The 20544-nt window shown below is 37.5% G+C and overlaps 1 protein-coding gene across 3 annotated transcripts in view; it reads left to right on the forward strand.

Annotated features, from left to right (window-relative positions):
* Positions 1 to 20544, forward strand: part of Mgtor (Megator) — a 546425-nt gene that overhangs the window by 23745 nt on the left and 502136 nt on the right. For all 3 annotated transcript variants that reach the window (XM_067145519.2, XM_067145521.2, XM_067145520.2), the window contains exon 5: positions 8511 to 8685. In XM_067145519.2, coding sequence (XP_067001620.2) covers positions 8511 to 8685 — 175 coding nt within the window. The remainder of the gene's footprint in view (positions 1 to 8510; positions 8686 to 20544) is intronic.

The raw sequence follows: 20544 nt of genomic DNA on the forward strand, positions 1-20544 counted from the left end.
TACAGTTGACTCGCTCAGCCAGAGATGGTTGGGGATAATACTCCGAAGTAGTTACATGAGAGATGGACAGATCAAAACAGAATTTACGAAAGAGATTGGAGGTAGAGGCTTTAGCATTATCAGAAACTAAATATTAACATGGACCAAAAGAAGCAAAGATGGAATTTAAACAAGAAATGGTGGACTGAGCGGTAGCCAGCTTAGTCGGAAATAACCAGGAAAATCTTGTGAAACCATCTACACACACGAGAATGAATTTGTTGGAATTCCCCTTTGATTCGGGGAAGGGTTCTACGTAGTCTATATAGAGGCATTCCATGGGGCGCGTAGCTTGATGAGAAGATAAGACCGAGTTTAGTGGACAAGGTGGGTTTACTAAGCAAACAAGATTTACAAGCTTTTACCAGTTCACGAATTTCACCGTTCATACCTTTCCAGATAAACATCTCTCGGATATTTTCTCGAGTTTTGAAGATGCCTAAATGCCCCCATAATGGGGTTTCATGGTAGTACTTGAAGATCATAGGTGCAGTAAGAGCTAGAAACACAACTTTCATCTTTTGATCATGCCTCGATGGGCAACATAAAACTCCATTCCTCAACTCATAAGGGACGACATGTTCCCCAGAAGAAAGGGTTTCCATAATTGGGGCCAGCATAGGATCTTCACGTTGATATTTTTCAATATCTCTAAACAACATGGGGGCATCAGTTAGAATGGCATTAATGCCCGAAGGTATGGGCGTGGGAAGAGAAGAATTATCTTACAATTCGGAGGTCTCTACATCATGAGCGAACATACGGCTTAGTCCATCCGCCACAACATTTTCAGATCCTCTTATATGCCTAACATCAAATTGGAATGCAGAAATCCTGATGGCCCATCGGGCTAAGCGACCAGTACGATGCGGCCTAGCTAAGTCCCAACTTAAGGCTTGGTTATCTGTTTCCAGGTCAAACTTAACATGTTCCAGATAGAGGCGGAACTTCTCTAATGCAAATAAGACTGCCAAACCCTCGAGTTCATAGATGGAGTACTTGGCTTCTTGAGCCGATAGTGTCCTCGATGCATAGGCGATGGGTCGCCTTCCGAGTTCAGTTTCTTGAAGAAGCACAGCAGCCGCCGACGAGGCGTTGGTTTGAACGATGAATTTCTTCGAGAAATCAGGCATAGCAAGAACAGGGGCATTACAAAGAGCTAATTTCAGGTCTTCGAAAGCGGCTTGTTGAGAAGGTCCCCACTCAAATTTGACGCCTTTCCTACGAAGTGAGTTCAAGGACGCCGCTCTGTTGGCAAAGTTAGGAATAAATTTCCTGAAGAAATTCACCGTGCCTATGAATCTGGCTATACCTTTGATGTCCTTGGGAGGTTTGAAATCACGGATGGCCTGTGTTCTAGAATGATCAATGGACACACCATCTGGCGACGCAATATGCCCTAGGAATGACATGGAAGGCTTAGCAAATGCTACCTTAGATAACTTCACAGTTAACCCTGCCTTACGAAGGCGATTAAGGACCTGTTTCAGATGATCTAGATGTTCTTCAAAGGTCTCAGAAAGTACGACGACGTCATCGAGATAATGGTACAAGTATTCGATTTTGATGTCGGAGAAGACCCTATATAGCAGTCTTGTGGGAACAGCTGCCCCCACGGGGAGCCCGAAAGCCACGCTGTTGTACTCATACAAGTTCCAATCTGTGGCAAAAGCTGTTAGATGTTTTGATTCTTCAGCTAGAGGGATCTGATTATACGCCTGATTAAGATCTAAGATGGTGAAGAACTTGGCTTTCTGAAACCATGAAAAACAAGAGTGTAGATCGGGAAGAGGCACAGATTGTAACACCACCTTCCGATTTAAAGCCTATAGTCAATCACAGGCCTGAAGCCACCTTGGGGTTTCGGAGCCAGGAAAATAGGCGATGAATACGCCGACTTCGAGGTTCGAATTATACCATCTTTTAGGAAATCAAAGCAGAATAAACCTTAATCACCTTGCTCGATAGCTGCAGTCGCTTAAGTGTGGCCAGTATCCAGTATTCGGGAGATAGTAGGTTCGAACCCTACTGTCGGCAGCCCTGAAAATGGTTTTCCGTTGTTTCCCATTTTCACACCAGGCAAATGCTGGGACTGTACCTTAATTAAGGCCACGGCTGCTTCCTTCCCACTCCTAGCCCTTCCCTGTCCCATCGTCGCCATAAGACCTATCTGTGTCGGTGCGATGTAAAGCAACTAGAAAAAAAAACACCTTAATTTACACTACAGTTTTACATAGAATTTGAACCCATAAATTTCCGTACAATTCCGGTCGTGGCAATGACTACCGTCTTGTGCATGGTCGTGTAGATGTTGGTGTTGACATCCAACTTCTTTATTATTATTATTATTATTATTATTATTATTATTATTATTATTATTATTATGGCTATCATTAAGACTATGTTAATAGAATATAATGTATCTGTTACAATATGATGTGTGTGCTTTAAAAAAGATGGCCTATTGTAGCTTACTCTGAAATTTAATGTCGCTATAATAATTTGTTTGTAATTGTTAACCTTTACATTGTGTAAAGAGTTGTTGTATATTAAATATACAAATCCTGAATCACTTCCTGCAATTTACGTCTGAGATCCACAGTCTTTTCAAATCTATTTCGTGAGGTCGTGAATGAAAACTCTGTACTACAGTATCTATTAATGCAGCCAAGAACAAGCACATCATTCTGTCGGAACGTTGTGACATTAAAATATAATCATCTGAAGACAGCACTGTAAAATAATTGAATAAATGCATGTAAACGTCACACATATTCCAGCTTATGGTGAGCTGTTGATAAAAATGCCTCTATGTAGTTCTCGTAGTATCCACCCGCAGCAGCACAGTGCTATATGCACGGAGCCTATAGATGGCAGTGATAACATTTTGTGGGAAGGTGATGGCGATGAAAGTTCCGAAGTTGGTACTGATGATGATGATGATGAATGAACTCGGATATCGTTCTGGAAATGTTTGTTTACTTTTATTTTATTTTCAAATCATTTGATGTGTAGTAAAGATTGTATGTAATTTTGACTTCACTTTTTTTTAAATTTTGTACTTTCAAAATAAGGGTGCGGGTCTTATTCGGTGACGAGTGGTATTCGAGATTATGCGGTACTTAAAATAGGAGCAGTCTAAAGGATAAAGGATAACAACATTCGGTATTAATGTGGATAACGTCAGCCATTGGATGTTGATTACTAGTTGTGACAACTGTACATAGTACAGTGATTTGTAGCAGTGGTCAGTTTAGAAAATTTAAATATTACATTATTTGGAATGTTAGGAATAAATTTCCAGCAATTTGAGAGAATGTTAATTGGGACCTCATTCAAAAGTAAGGTCGTATTAATTTTGAAAAACTATCTGATTGAAGTGTTAGGTTCTATAAATTTGGTTTGCAATAAGTAATTCATGATTTAACATTAGTGTAACAGAAAAACTTGGAGTATCTTAAATTGTTTACAGGCTTAGAATAGGCGCAATTGAAAAGAAAGTTCGAATACGGTAGAACCTCAATAATTCGAAATCGATTAATTCAAAATCTCGCCTAATTCGAAGCACCTCTTGGTCCTGGAAATATGAGGTACAGTTTTGCACGTTATGTAAATCGTTTAGTTCGAAATACGGATAATTTGTCATTCGAAGAACAATGTTGGTCCCGTTCCCGAAATCCAGACTTTTAATTCGAAATTGCCTTTATATTTTGAAAAAGACAGTATTTCACAGAGTAATTTAAATTCAAAATTTCTCAAGACAGTATTTCACAGAGTAATTTAAATTCAAAATTTCTCCGCGTCATGAAAGAACGCGTCCTCCGGAATGTGTGGGGGTAACTTTGCGCACATTCACCCACTTTGGTGTATTGACATTGTGCTTCATATCTGCTAAGTTCAAGCGGAATCATAATTATTTTGTATTCGGCATTTTAAGGAATGCCACAATATCACGTAGTGGGCAGTGTACGGAGAGGTAGAGTCCGCTAACTTGACGATGCCGAGAGTTGGCGAAAAGCGTGGCTAATAGCATATAATCAATTCGTACACACCAAACAATATTGTCAATGCCGATGAAACTGCACTGTTTGTTTCTTTTATTTTTTTAAATGCTGAGGCCAATCGGACGTATGGTTTTACAGGAGAGAATTGCCAGCCGGTAAATGTACTGTGTTGCTATGCAGTGCACACAGGAGCAAGAGAATTCCTTCCCCCGGCATCGGAAACTTTGAAAAGCCACGATGTGTTAAGGGCGTCGGGCACCTTCCATGCAAGTACAAGGTATCTAAAAATGCAAACAGTACAGTAATCCAAAAGGTAAAGCATTTGCACAGGGGAGCTAGCATAATATTTCCTCCTCGTTGAATCGTGTTTTTTGTCCTTTCGTTACGTGTGGTTATGTTCGCCATTGTTTTATCCAAGTGCATTATTTGAATAATGTAAATGCACCTTGTTGGATACATTTCTGAAATGGTGTCTTTCATGGCATTTGTAAAGCTTAAACTGAGAATCAAGGTGATTGCATGCATTAATGGGTCTTAGAAGTGCCATGGCAGGAAATTGTACAAGTATAGTCACTGTACTGTTGTAATGTGGATGGAAGCCAGAGACATTCTCCCCTCGTCATAGGAAAGTTTGATTAGCCGTGATGTTTTAATCGCATCGGGTACTTTCTGTGCAAGCACAAGACATCTAAAATGCACACAGTACAGTAATCCAATGAATAAAGCACTTGAACAGGGGAGCCAGTAGAGATTTCTCCTCGTCTTTGAATCATGTTTTCTTTCTTTTGATTTCATTGCGTGAGGTTATGTTTGCCGGCGAGTTATCCAGTTATATAAGTTATATTATTATCTAAAGTGTTTTAAAATGTGAGGATGGTATCGCTGCTATTGCATGTTTGTCGATGATAACTAATGTGTCGTTGACATAACAGAGCCATAGTTGAAGCCCATTATGGTTTTTTATTATTTAATTGTGTTCTAAATTGAACCACTGATTGGAAAGAGGGAATAACTCTACTTTTTCGGTAAAATAAACTGAAATAGCCATTTTGTTTCTTGAATGTAGGTGCATCTACAGAGTGGAGAAAGGAAATATATCTGTACTTCCGTACCGATTAAAATCACATGTTTGTTAGGCGGCGAGTGGAATAAGGGAATAAATAAGTAGTTCCACTTTTCCAGTCATCACTGCGCTAGTGCCTGGCTTGGTAGCCAATTTTCTTTATAACAGTATGCAGTGTTCTTCAGCTTGTGAGCGTTAATGTATAAGTTTGATCGTTCTTTTTTGTTCAGAGTAGTTGTTTTAATCAAGGTTTGAATAAAACGCAAGTCACTGTGAAAAGTTTAGCAAGAAACTAACCTACATTCATTTGTGGTGGTAGTGAAACTGACTATTGAAGTTTGGGTTTTAGGTTAGGTATAGACCTTGTAACTCCTTCAATGAATGCTTCAGAACATGAAATGCCTCAGCCTAAGACGGGGAAACGTGTTTTAAATACATCCGAGCATCAAAAAGAGAAAATGATGATAGCCAGAAGAGAGCATAAGGAATATGTGAACAGTAGAGGAAATTTAGTCCCAGCCAGGGCTACTGGACCACACTGTGAGTGCCAAGATAAATGTACTTCTAATAATGCTGAAGAGAAAAATGATATTAAGTTTATATTCCCGAAGTTCAAAAAGCGAACAAGACCCATTTGTAATGGGCTTAATAGAGCACTTTTATATAAAAAATAAATGTGCAAAATTGATAGCATAAAAAAGAAAGCTTCTTCATTCGCTTATTTCGCAATGAATAACACAGAAAGGGTAAAAATATGTCGCAAAGCATTTCTTAGTCTACACAGTGTTTCGAATAAGGCTGTTTTACGATTGTCAACATTAGTTGCTTTGAGGAAATCTCCTGTTGATAATAGGGGCAAACATAACAATCGAGGAAATCTTAAAGATCCACAAAGCATATGATGGTTCTGTGGGGATAAATGTAGAAAAGATTAATTATGTCAAGAAAATAATAAAATACATTCCTGAACAGCACAGGAAATTTTACAACATTGTATCATGGAAAACTAAAAATAATAGCTCAGATGATTATGATGAACAATAAAGACTGATGTTAGTTAGGTGTACATTCCATAAAACTTGTAATTTATGTAATAACTAATTTTCAGTAGTTTATTAATAATTTCAAACTTACAAAGTGTCACAATGCCAATATTCCATTCAATACGGGAGAAATAAAAGTTTTAATGATGCAAATTTATATCTATATTTATTTTTGTACCCAGTGATTGGAAAAAGGGAATAACTTTTCAAAAATTAAACCATTCCAGTGGCGTTATGGTAAGATAAAATTAAGTTTCATACATATAATGGTTCCTTATGTATAAAAGAACATTTCTTATGTGAAGTGTTTTTTGGTAAGTATAACAGAAACATTTTTTATACAGTTTTTTTTTTTTTTTTGATTCCTGAAAAATATGGCTATCAGTTATTCCCTTTTTCCAATCAGTGGTTCAATTGTCCATATAGATGTCCGCTAAAATTCCTGAAATAGGGTCTGCCATCACTAAACCTTTTTGGTGGTATATTTTGTTGTTAAATGTGAAATGATTATTGTTCAATGCAAAAATTAACAATTTAACAAATTCTTCAATTTCAATTTTGCTGAGTCCACTGTGTTTAGAGAGATTGTTTTTTATGATGTTGATGGTTTCAGTAACTGGGATGTTCGGGTACATGTTAGTGATATCAAATGAACATAAAATGTGATTGGCTAACAGTGTGAATTTATTTAAAGATTCACATAGGTCAATTGAGGTTTTAATGGGGTTTTTGTTGTTGAATTTGAAATGTTTTTCAAGAAAGTAATGTAGAAATCATGGAAGTTTTGTATGTCGGACGTCCTCTACTGTTGATAATTGGCCGGATAGGTATGTTTTTCTGTGGTTTTTGGGTATGGCTTTGGTTGTGGTAACCTCGGATTCATATTCATTAGTTTAAGATTTTCTTGGTCATTTAAGAGGAAAGTTGAATATTTGAGGAGTGTTTTTAAACTACGTTGTATTTTTGTTATATGGATCTTTGTTGATGTTAGTGTAGGTTTTAATGAAAAGAAACTTTTTTTTTTTTTGATGTAGTCTTGTTTGTTCAGTAGTACAGTTGTATTACCTTTATTGGCTTTTGTTACTATAACATTATTGGTAATTATTTTGGTCTTTAAATCGTGGATCTGTTTTGAGAGGATGGTATTTTTGTTGGTTTTTATTTCCTTAACTAGGGTGGGTAATTTCTTTTTTATTTTGTATCTAACATCATTTTGTTTTTCTAAGGTGATTGGTTTATTAATGTTGGATTCGACCTCTGCGATTATGGTGACTATATCATAGATCTTATGGGGGTTTGGCCCAATTGTATTTTAAGCCTCGGTTTAGGAGGCTCATTTCATTGTCAGAGAAGGTGGTATCAGACATATTAATGGTAGTGGGGGTATTGTTTAATGTAGTGGATGTCGTCTTAATGTTTTTATTATGGTCTGATATGTTTGGTTTAGTTCCCTTCAGATGAGCTAGTTTGAGGTCTAATTTTTTTTTTTTCCTAGTACATTTGCTAACTTATAATCGGTATGTCTCAGGAATGATCCCCATTCGAGTGGGGATAAATGTTGTGCAATAGTTAAGTGTGTTCGATATAACTGTTAATTCAAACATGATTTTTTTCTTGTATAATTGTTAAATTTCGTTTTTCAACCAGATATTATTAACTTTGTTTTGAGTGCTTATTAATTTTTGAGATGGGATGTTTTTCCTTTGCAGTGGTTTCAAAAATTTAGGCACTAAACTTAGTTTTAAACATTCCTTTAGGAGGTAATTATTGTTGGAAATTGTTTTATAATTTGGAAGGTACTGTTTGTGTGAATTTACACTTTGGTATCTTTTGTACAGGCCTATATTGGAATATTGAATTTTACTTCTGTTTGTGTTTAACTGAATGAGATCACAGAGCTAGTTGCAAATAGAGGATTGTAGAGGAGCTTAATTCTCAGAGATGTGCAGACTGAAGGCTGAATAATGATATATTTGTAGACAGCCTATAGTACACTAAAAATATTGTGTTTGGATCAGTAAGATGTCTGGTTTATTGAACATGAACAATAAGACAGGAATTTATATAATTTATATATTTCATGGTCATGCGTTGGAAGATAGCAGAGGGTAAAATTTTGGTTTTTGCCAAGGCAATCTGTAATTAGGCTTGTTGCAATTCATCCAGTTCAGTGATTAAGTTGCATGAAGTTGATATTTGTCTTAACACTTCTATTCTGTTGATACTATACAACCTGTGGAGTTCAGTATTTCTCATCGAACACTGATATTTTTCTAATTATTTGTTCAGTTGGTTTTTGATATACTGTTATGTTACCATATCCCTGAGCTCTGAACTGAATAACTCTCTTGAATTTTCCAGCTGCAAATTGCTCGGCAGACAATATCAGACCTAACAGCAGCCAATGACGCGTTGAAGAACAAGATGGAGATCAATCTACAGAAGCTTATGGCTCAGCGAGAAAACGAGGCAAAAATGCAAGAAGCATTTGATAATGAACTTGCAGCTCATCAGAAATTGGTATCTGTATACAAAGGTTTGTATATTTTACTGCCTGAACTTTTCTCTGCTGGTTCAAGAAATGTTGCACTTTAACCCTCCAAGTGATACGTAAAAGCCTCTTAAGTGATAAGCGACTGTAACGTCTTCATACAAGTTTTTTAAATTTATTTATTTATTTTTTAAATTCATAAGAAATACAAAATGACAGTAAAATATATCATATTACTAGGGACCAAAAAAATAAAAATAAAAATTGTATACCGAGCTCGATAGCTGCAGTCGCTTAAGTGCGGCCAGTATCCAGTATTCGGGAGATAGTAGGTTCGAACCCCACTATCGACAGCCCTGAAGATGGTTTTCCGTGGTTTCCCATTTTCACACCAGTCAAATGCTGGGGCTGTACCTTAATTAATGCCACGGCCGCTTCCCTCCCACTCCTAGCCCTTTCCTGTCCCATCGTCGCCGTAAGACCTATCTGTGTCGGCGCGACGTAAAGCAACTAGCAAAAAAAAAAATTGTATTTGCGATAAATGCGAATTTTTGAATCTTGTACTGTATCCAAGCCTACAGTAATTCTAATGTGGAATAAAATCATTTTTTTGCATAAATAGAAGTGTAACAAAATGCAAATTGTGACACAAAATGCAAAATTAGTATGAATATGCGATTTTAATGCGAATTCTGCAAAAATGTGCTATTTTACTGGTGAAAACATATTTAGGCAAAATCATCGGAAATAGGCCTGCTCAAAATGATGCATAATCTTTCGACCGTTCCGATCGATGAAGAAAAGTAGCCGATCGATTGCTGCTTGCTGACTTTAATCGATATTTACAATGGGAATAGTAAGGGGAATAAGATCTGTATCGATTATGATTGAAATGTAAATCGAGTGTCACGGAAATGAGATAGACGCAGTGTTGTTTTCCTGTTGTTCGAAATTTAAACTAGTGAAGAGTAGAATGTCGAGTGATCATTTAGGTTATGGGGCGCACGACAAAAACTGCGCACGAAAGGGCTCAGCAATATGCAAAGGATGGTTTATATGCCACAGATTCAGAGACAGTGTTTTGCAAGTATTGTAATTGCCGAGTTGGGTGGTGAAAAAAAGATAGCATTGTGAAACGTTAAATCTGAAAAAAACGTGGGTAAGCGACGCGATAATGAAATTGAAACCCTGTTGCTAGTACGTCTCAAAGTTAGCAATCTTCTTTGCTTACACAGTTAGATAGTTGTAAACGACAAAAAATTTCCAGAGATAACTTCTCAAAACGCACAGTGGATCTGGAAAAGCTGGAAAGCCTGGATTACTGAGTTTTCAAATGAAAAGCTGCCATGTGTGAGAACTCTACGTGAAGTATATTTACCGGGTAAGTTTCAATTTCATTGATTGGGTACGGTTTAGGTATTAGGACATCGAAACCACGCGCAAAATTGAAGGATACCGAATTTGAGTGCGATTTCCATATTGAACTCTCTTACTCATACCCAATTGATCCAGTAAATTTAAATTATTTATAATTTGAAGTCTTTCTTCCTTTGTAGACGTTGCATCTGACCACCGGAAAAGAACAGCAGAGGCTCTAGTGGGGAAGAACATCAACATACTCTGTTATGAAACTACAGATAGAATGGGCCGTTGTGTTTTTATCATCATATTTCAAGTCCCAGACGGATCGAAAAGAGAGCTGCACATTGTTTCTGTGAGCTATCTTGATGCAGGAAATGCTACAAACTGTTCTCGTGCTGTTTTAGAAGCTCTGCAGTTAAAGTGTTTGTTAGTGACAGTGCCCCCCTCCCCGTACATGACCCGTTATGAAACATTATGTGTGGTCATAGGGGATCATTTAATGCATGTGCAGTGCTGGGCACATAAGATCAGTTTGGTTGGCAATAGTTGGGTCAGATGACAGATTTAAATTATGTGGTTGCAATGGTAAAGTCTGCATTTTTGAACACAAGAAAGCGGAAACATAATTATTTACAATTCTTAATATCAAAGTATGGTGCTTCAAAGGAAGCAAAGCTTTTTCCTGCAGCTGTCATAACCCGATGGAATAGCTGGTTTCAGGCTGTCTTCTTAGAGTGCTTACTTTGCTGATGTTGTTACAAGATATCTGATATGAAAGGTATCAACCACTGTGGTATTAAGTACCTGACTGCTGTGAGTGACCGAGAAGTGAATAGGCTTCACTCCCACATTGTTTTTGTCACAGATCATGCAGCTGGATTGGTTGACCTCCTTACTGAACTTGAAGAGTCTCTGTATCGTACCTCTCATCTCCTTTACCCCAAACTGCATAACCTTGATGCCAGTTTTACCTTCATTTGTGAGGGGAATTTTTCTGCAGCAACTAATGATGCTTTGATTAAGCTCACTCCTCTACAGCAGGCTGCATGTAGAGAGACATTTGTCAAAGCTGCTCATTCTTCACAGTGCAATCTAGCCACATTGAAAGCTAAGGACCCCAGCCATAAGCATTTTGTGTCAATTTCTCAAGCTTTGTATCCAAAAAATATAATTTTGAATAACACTGATTTTTAATTAGATGAGCTTGAGAAACTGTTTGGAGTAACGAATTTCTCACTAAACGATATCTGGTGTGGTTACTGTCCTCTGAAACATGCAATTCAAACCCAGATGAAAGTTAAAAATGTGACGTCATGCTTGCATTAACTGCAGTTCAGACAAGAGTTCAGCATATTTGCTAAATACTGTCTTGAGTTGTTGTGGATCCCAACAAACAGTGTAGATAGCGAGCGCGTGTTGTCTCATTACAACACAGTGGTTACAGACTGTGCAATTTGAAAAAATGCAATGCCGAAGTACTGACAATGCGTTCGTTTGAACACTGAATTTGTATTGTGTGTGAACCAAGGACAATAATTGCACTTCATAAACTTGGAATCGTTAAAATTAATAATACCATGCGATTATTTTAACTTTGTAAATAGATGCTAATTTTGGAAAAATAGATGCTAATTTTGGAAAAAAAATAGATGCTAATTTTTCAGGTCCCTACATATTACGTATTTTTTTATTCAGTATAAACTAGAGAATGTGATTATGTAATAATAATGGGTACAGACCTTGATTCCATTTTATTGGGGGTGGTGAATTACAATTTTTCACAAAAAAAAAAAAAAAAAAAAAAAAGCAATGTTTCAACTTTCACTGTACGTAGCTTCAAAATTATAAAAGACCAAAACAATAGGTAAATGTATAAAATGTTCTCCATTTTGTTAGCAACGAAAGACATATTTACTGTAAAACTAAAGAACATAATAATAGTAATAATAATAATAATAATCGTATGGCCTCAGCTACCGTGTGCAGACATTTCAATTTGACGCCATCTGGCTGTCTGCTCGTCAATTTCGACGTTCCGTTTTACTTTAGGCCTCCACTAGATGGCAGACCGAGCTAACCGAAACTCTCTTGGGCGTCTATGGCTGAGATTTAATTAATTTTGTCGGGTAAACACCAAATGTGTCACCAAGAGATCTTTTACATGCCGACATCGTACGACATGGAGTGTCGAATGGACTTTTTTTCCGCCCTTCAAAAATCCGACTACCTCTTCGGGCATAATTCTTTACTTCGAGTCACGTACGTGAGTTTTTCTTTCCTCCCCTTTACTATGGGCCTGTAGAAGGGTTTTGACTTATGGTAGCAAGTAGGATGAATGCCACAATTACACTTAGGGCACCAGAGGGTGCTTCGCTTTCTTTTTATGGCAGGATCTTTCTGACGAGTCACCACTCAAAGAAACCGCTTCTGGTATTTCGTCACCTGGCAAATCACTGTCATCACTGAAAATATAATCTTCTTCTAACATATGCAGAATATCGTCAGAGCAACATGGATCGCACATTTTAGTTTATTGAAACACTAACCAATCAAGTAGAACAACAATAGAACACTGCCGTGCGGTGTGGCGCTTCAAGCGGCTGACGCTAAGATTTGTTTTAGACAGTACATAAGCAAAGAAACTTATTCGGTAATACAGGTAGATGAATCGAAATAGCCAATGAACTGAACTATTTCTTAGTGCAAAGTTCGACTATATTCATTAAATTGTTGCCCAGCAACACGGCTCTAAAAGAATGAGTCGTTAATAACGACTTTATCATTTCACAGAGGCATAAATGAGTCGTTATAATTTAGATTTATTTTTGATTTTAGATATTAACTTGTTAATAAAGTCTATGTTGAAGCCATTTTGGTTATCCATATTTATGATAGTGTTTATTTCTTTGCATAGATAGTCTTTTGATAATGGTATGTTGTCATCATCATCATCATTTCCCTTTATCCAGCTGTAGCCGGGTAGGGGCAAATATGGTTCCTGTCCACTTTCTTCGGTCTTTCCACCACTCCTCCTCCAACACTGTGTCCCAGTCCAGGTTTCTTTCTATAATGCTGCGTTGGATGGTATCTTTCCATCTCAATCGTGGTCGTCCACGGCCTCTCCTTCCTTGGATTTGCATTTCCATCACCTTTTTTGGCATTCTTTTGTCGCTCATTTGCTTTATGTGCCCAAACCATCTTAGTCGGCTCTTCTCTATTCTATCATTCATTTTTTCCACTCCAATTTCTTCCCGGATTTTCTCATTCCTTATTTTGTCTCTTCTACTCTTCTGTATCATACTCCTCAAGAATTTCATTTCGGCTGCCTGTATTCGACTCTCATCCTTCTTTGTCATTGTCCAAGTTTCTGCTCCGTAAGTTGTTATGGGTACGTAATACCTCTTGTACATAGTATCCTTTGCTTCCATTGGCACATCTTTGTCCCATAACATATTTCTTACACTATGATAGAAACAACTTCCAGCTTGAATCCTTTTACTAATCTCAGCATCCAGTCGAGCATTCTCCATTAATTCACTCCCCAGGTATTTAAACGTTTCCACTACTTCCAAGGGCTTGTCTGCAAGTCTAATCTGACCTTTCCCTTCTTTCTTCCCTCTAGTCATAACAAGAGTTTTACTCTTTTCTACACTTATTTTCAATCCACATTCTTCAATCTTCCCATTCACCACATTCAAGTGTTCTTGAACCTTTCTGTCGTCTTCTCCCCAAATCACAATATCATCTGCAAATAACATCATGTTCATTTCTCTTCCTCCATATGCTGCTTTTGCCGTTCTCATGATGTCATCCATTACTATTGTAAACAGGATTGGTGATAGAACACTTCCCTGTCTCAGCCCGCTAGTGATTTTGAACCAACTTGTCCTGCCAACTTGTGTTTGCACGCAACTACAACATTCCTTATACAATGCCATGATCATTTTTATTAATCTCTGTCCAATTCCTTTTTGCACCATACTGTCCCAAACTTTCGTCCTAGGGACACTGTCATATGCCTTTTCAATATCAATGAATGTCATCACCATATCATTCCCGTACTCCCAATGCTTTTCCATTAGTTGTCTCATAATGAAAATGGGCTCTATTGTTGTTGATGGTTATGAATTTCATGTTTTTGGTCCGTATTGAACTGAGAATAATATATAAGTAATAATAATAATAACGTAAATGTTTCCACCTTTTCAATACTACAATATATTCACAAAATTACAAAATTATACGGTACTAGTTTCGACCCATCTAGGGGTCATCATCAGCCGTATTGGAGCAAAGATCATTTGTGGCGAAATCCTAAGACAATATTATTTTAAAGAATAACAAGTGAAATGAGATGTTATGGTAATAGTTAATAATACAAGGAATATACATATTAAGAGGTTTTTAACAAAGAATAAAGTATAAATGGGGTGTTGTAAAAATTATAATAATGGAAATCAGTAAGTTCATGTATTGAAATGAAATATGGCTTAGGAAGAGGGCTTAAGGTGGGGCTGAAGGGTGCGGGAGAAAGTGTAATTGTCTTGGAAAAGTACCTTTGATTAAATTTAGGATTGAGTTTAGGTTGGCTGCATTATTGTTTCTGAGGAAAGTGATAAATAGATCGAAGAGTATGTTGGGTTTCTCTGAGATTTCATTGAGATTGTGACTGGCATTAAAGTATTGGTCTAGGTGTATGTAGTAATTTTCCATTATGTTCAGTAAAGGGCCCTTGTTTGCTAATACGAGGATGTCCATGTCTTGTTCAATATTGGTGAAATTATGGTTATAATCTTGCATGTGTTGGCCGATGGCTGAAAACTTGTTGTATTTTATTGCGTTAGTGTGCTCGTGGTATCTGATAATGAAGTTTCTCCCGGTTTGCCCGATGTAGGTTTTTTTACAGGTGGTACATTTGATCCTATAAACTCCTGATTTTAAAAAACTGCTGGTCTTGTTGATGTGTGAAGTATTGTATAAAACATTCATGGTCTTATTGTTGGTTTTGAAGGCTATTTTAACGCCTTGTTTCTTAAAGATGTTGGTTAACTTGTAGATATCATTGTTGAAGGTGAAGGTGGAAAATATTAGAGGTTTGGTTATTTCTTTTTTGAGGGTAGTTTTTGGGCGATGTTTGTGTTTATTGCTTATCCTTTCTATAAAATGATTGCTGAAGCCATTGAATTTTGTGATTCCGCGGATTGTGTTGAGTTCGTTTTTTAGATCTTTATTGGACATAGGTATGCTGAAGGTTCGGTGAACTAGGCTGTTGTATGTGGCTCGTTTGTGGGACTGGGGGTGCACTGAATCTTGGCGAATGGTGGAGGCTGTTTGAGTGGGTTTTCTGAAAATTTTATAACTGAAAGAATCTGAAAACATTCTCTTTTGGGCCAGATATGTCGACGATGTCTTTGTAATCATGAATGAGAAATCAATTAACGTACCCACCACCCTCTTAAGACTCAACAATATTGATCCTCATATCAAATTCACACTAGAATCCGAATCAAATCAAAAAATCAACTTTCTAGATTTAACCTTCACTAGAAACTCAGATTCTTTCAGTTATAAAATTTTCAGAAAACCCACTCAAACAGCCTCCACCATTCGCCAAGATTCAGTGCACCCCCAGTCCCACAAACGAGCCACATACAACAGCCTAGTTCACCGAGCCTTCAGCATACCTATGTCCAATAAAGATCTAAAAAACGAACTCAACACAATCCGCGGAATCGCAAAATTCAACGGCTTCAGCAATCATTTTATAGAAAGGATAATCAATAAACACAAACATCGCCCAAAAACTACCCTCAAAAAAGAAATAACCAAACCTCTAACATTTTCCACCTTCACCTTCAACAATGATATCTACAAGTTAACCAACATCTTTAAGAAACAAGGCGTTAAAATAGCCTTCAAAACCAACAATAAGACCATGAATGTTTTATACAATACTTCACACATCAACAAGACCAGCAGTTTTTTAAAATCAGGAGTTTATAGGATCAAATGTACCACCTGTAAAAAAACCTACATCGGGCAAACCGGGAGAAACTTCATTATCAGATACCACGAGCACACTAACGCAATAAAATACAACAAGTTTTCAGCCATCGGCCAACACATGCAAGATTATAACCATAATTTCACCAATATTGAACAAGACATGGACATCCTCGTATTAGCAAACAAGGGCCCTTTACTGAACATAATGGAAAATTACTACATACACCTAGACCAATACTTTAATGCCAGTCACAATCTCAATGAAATCTCAGAGAAACCCAACATACTCTTCGATCTATTTATCACTTTCCTCAGAAACAATAATGCAGCCAACCTAAACTCAATCCTAAATTTAATCAAAGGTACTTTTCCAAGACAATTACACTTTCTCCCGCACCCTTCAGCCCCACCTTAAGCCCTCTTCCTAAGCCATATTTCATTTCAATACATGAACTTACTGATTTCCATGATTATAATTTTTACAACACCCCATTTATACTTTATTCTTTGTTAAAAACCTCTTAATATGTATATTCCTTGTATTATTAACTATTACCATAACATCTCATTTCACTTGTTATTCTTTAAAATAATATTGTCTTAGGATTTCGCCACAAATGATCTTTGCTCCAATACGGCTGATGATGACCCCTAGATGGGTCGAAACTAGTACCGTATAATTTTGTAATTTTGTGAATATATTGTAGTATTGAAAAGGTGGAAACATTTACGTTATTATTATTATTGCTCTATTGTTGACCTTCCACTTCTGAAACCAAACTGATTTTCCTGTATCTGCTTCTCAACCCTCAACCTTATTCTACTTTCCAGTATCCTTTCCATTATCTTAGCAACATGGGATATTAGAGTAATTCCCCTGTAGTTTTCCAAAACTTTCTTATCACCTTTCTTGAAAATTGGGATGATTATTCCTTTTTGCCAATCCTCAGGGACCTCCTTATTCTCCCAGACATTCCTGAGAACCCGATATGTCCACTGCAGGCCTACAGCTCCAGCTGCCTTTATCATCTCCACTGAAATTTCATCTATTCCAGCAGTTTTTCCATTCTTCATCTTTCTTACTGCCATTTCAATTTCATTCATTGTAATTTCTTTATCCATTTCTTCGTCAACTAATTGCCTTTCCTGGTCGTCCATTGAATGTCATCCGTTCTTATGTTCAGCAGCTTCTGAAAATATTCTCTCCATCTATTTCTTATTTCTTCTGGCTTTGTTAAAATTATGCCACCTTCATCCTTCACAAATCTGGTGTTTACTTGATCTCTCTTTTTGTTTCTTAAGATACCATACAGTAATTTCTTGCTGCCCTGCGTATCATCTCTCAATGTCTGTGTGAATAAGGCCCAGCTTTTCCTCTTTTCTTCCTCCACTACTTTCTTGGCCAAATTCTTTGCCTCCACATATTTTCTTCTACTTTCTTCAGTCTTAGATGTTTTCCATGCTTTCCATGCCATTTTCTTTTCCTTCACTTTAATCTTTACCCTATCATTCCACCAGTGTGTTTCTTTGTCTTTCACATTTCCTGATGTTCTACCACACACCTTTTCTGCACATCCAACCAGTGCTTCCTTAAATCTTTTCCATTCCTCCTCAACATTCCCCGCCTCTGTCCTGGGTACCAAGGGTATTATTTCCCTTTGAAATTCTTCTTGTATGCTTTTCTCCTTCAACTTCCATACTTTAATTCTTTTCTCTCTTCTTAATTGGGGTTTTTCAATCTTTCCAACTTTCAATTTTCCTATCACAACTATGATCACCAAAGGCTTCTTCAGGCATGGCTGTTACATCTACAAGGTTCTTCCGGTGTTCTTTCTCTGTGATTATATAATCAATCATGGTCTTTGTCCGTCTGTCTCCCCAGCCATACCTTGTAATCTTCTGACTGTTCTTCTTCCTAAACCAGGTGTTTCCAACAATGGTATGTTGTATGCTCTATAAATAATGTTATAATAAGCTTTTTTGAGATGTACGATGTACAGTGGAACCTCGATTATCCGTTCCCGGAAAATACGTTTTCCCGGTATATGCGTTCAAATTACTTGGTCCCGCGAGCATCGTAATTAAATCACGTTGTAAAAGTCCCACATTATCCGTTCCTCGAAGAAACGATTTCCCGGATCAACCGTCAGGAAATTCCATTCCCATCAACGCTAAATCCTCGATCAATCGTTTTTTAATAAACTGTATCTCACAAAAGGATGGTCATGGCATATTTATGGATCTTGGCGTTAATGCCCTGTCACTGCGATAATTAAAGCAAGTACTGTACCGGTACTGGAAAAGCGATCGGCGGTGAACTTGCATAAGCGACCATCTTAGCATCGCATTCGGGTGGTATTGTTTAGAGAATCTCGGAAAATCAGAAAGCAGAGAGTGGCGACAAAAATTGCAAGGAGACACGGCGCATTTCGACAGCTCTGCTTGAAGACGGAACGAGTTTCGTCAAATGTTCGCACTTATAAAACGTCCATATTATGTCCAGGGTTAGATGTTTATATTTTTACTTTTTTCGATCGTACTGCCGAAGAGGTTTTTGGCACTTTGCTCAGGGCACTGCAGAGTAACTGGGCTTTCAGGCAGGAATCGAAACTGCTTCTTAACACAAATTCAGTATTTTTGATATTATCGTACATGATTATGTTAGCGAGACCAAAACACATGTTGCACCTAAATGTAATTTAAAAAAAAGAAAGCCATGGGAGGTCTTGGAATTGCCTATTACTGTTTAGGTCCTAATGTAAGACTGGGAATTTTACGTTTTCGTGTTAGAATACCAAAAACCGCAGTCGTTTTATTTGCGCACATTACATTTTAAATGGTTGGTATAATTTCAAACTCGTACTGACATGTGCAGCGAGCGCGCTTTCCAGATGACCTCAAGGTCACGAATAAACGTAATTTCTGAAGTTTTGATATTTCTTTTATCTTTCCAATTTGATTGGATTTGTGACGCACAGAATTGAATATAATGCATTCGAGAACTTTTAAGAATCGATACATTCGAAACCATGTTTTCAAGTTCAACATAACCTTTAAAAGTCGACATAGGCCTAATTTGCGCGGTACGAGTTTTCCAGAAACTGACTACGAACAGTATACCGGAGACCAAATTACAATGAAAGATTAAGAAATGAACGGATTTCGCATTCATTTTGGGTGCTTTCATATCTAATGTGCTTTATTTTATTAGATGAGAGAATTAAAAACTACTTGTGGTCGGTTGTCGTTTGGCTTGGCGTTATTAGATTTTTCGAAGAGTTTGGCTAGCTTAATCAAAGTCGCTGAACTGAAAGAAGTTTTCACGGGAAACTAACGAATATTCCCCTGTAAAACTGAATATAAAGTATCGAAATTTTGAACTCGCGTACCGGTAATTAATGCGGTTTCGTGGTCTTAACATGCCCGCCTCTCATCCAGAGGCCCGGGTTCGATTGCGACCAGGTCAGACAATTTTACCTGGATATAAGTCTGGTTCCAGGTCCACTCAGCCTATGTGATTACCTTTAATTGTGGAGCAATCTAATGGTGAGATGGCGACCCCGATCTACAGAGCCAGGAATATCGGCCGAGAGGATTCGTCGCACTGACCATGCGCACCTCGTAATCTGGAGTCCTTCGGGCTGAGCAGCGGTTGCTTGGCAGGCAAAGTCCCACTGGGGCTGTAGTTTGGTTTGGTTTAGGAGTTTTGTAAGATTATAATTATACATATTTCATTTTTGTGATGTTTAGCCAAATTGTTGATGGTTTTCATTCATTCCCGGATTTTCCGTTTTCCCGTATTGTACGTTTTATTTTCATGGTCCCTCGAAAAACGGAGAATCGAGGTTTCACTGTATAGAATCTTGTGTTATAGTGTTTGATGTTTGTGTAGGTTTCGTGTAGATGTATTCTGAATGGTCATTTATTCTGGCAACTATTAAGTCCAAGTAGTTGGATGATTAATTTCTGTCCCTACTGAAAACTTAATGTGTGGATACATGATATATGTATCTCGCCCAGTAATATTTCATATTAATAAATTTATTTTCCTCCAGATCTACAATATTTACTACCATTATTGATCCGTTAATAGAGAAAAATAATAATGCCTAACCTAGACAAGCTCTTACACAGACAGACCAACACACACACACAAAATAAATTCTCATAAAGTACTCGGCACCTGCTGACAAATGGCCCACGGACAACTCCCTCGTGGAGAACCGATAGCCATGTTAGTACAACAATTATATGAACAGATGACAAAAGGGCAAAATTAAAATTAAATAAGGCAAACTAAAATGAAATGAGCATCTGATGCTGATCTACTGAACTGGCAATGATAAGAATAGTGGTCTTCTCACGCAGCGGCCATCGCTGTGTAGGTGTGCATGAATCTGCGTGCATGAATCTGGTGCTGACCAGACATACAGTGATTGCCAGGACTCGCGAAGAGGTTCACGAGACTATGGGAATTACGGACTAATAAGAAAATTGAAATAGCTCCTCCCAGCAGTGCAAACCATTGATTGGAGG

This window comes from Anabrus simplex, chromosome 4, assembly GCF_040414725.1.
Source record: "Anabrus simplex isolate iqAnaSimp1 chromosome 4, ASM4041472v1, whole genome shotgun sequence".
NCBI lineage: Eukaryota > Metazoa > Arthropoda > Insecta > Orthoptera > Tettigoniidae > Anabrus > Anabrus simplex.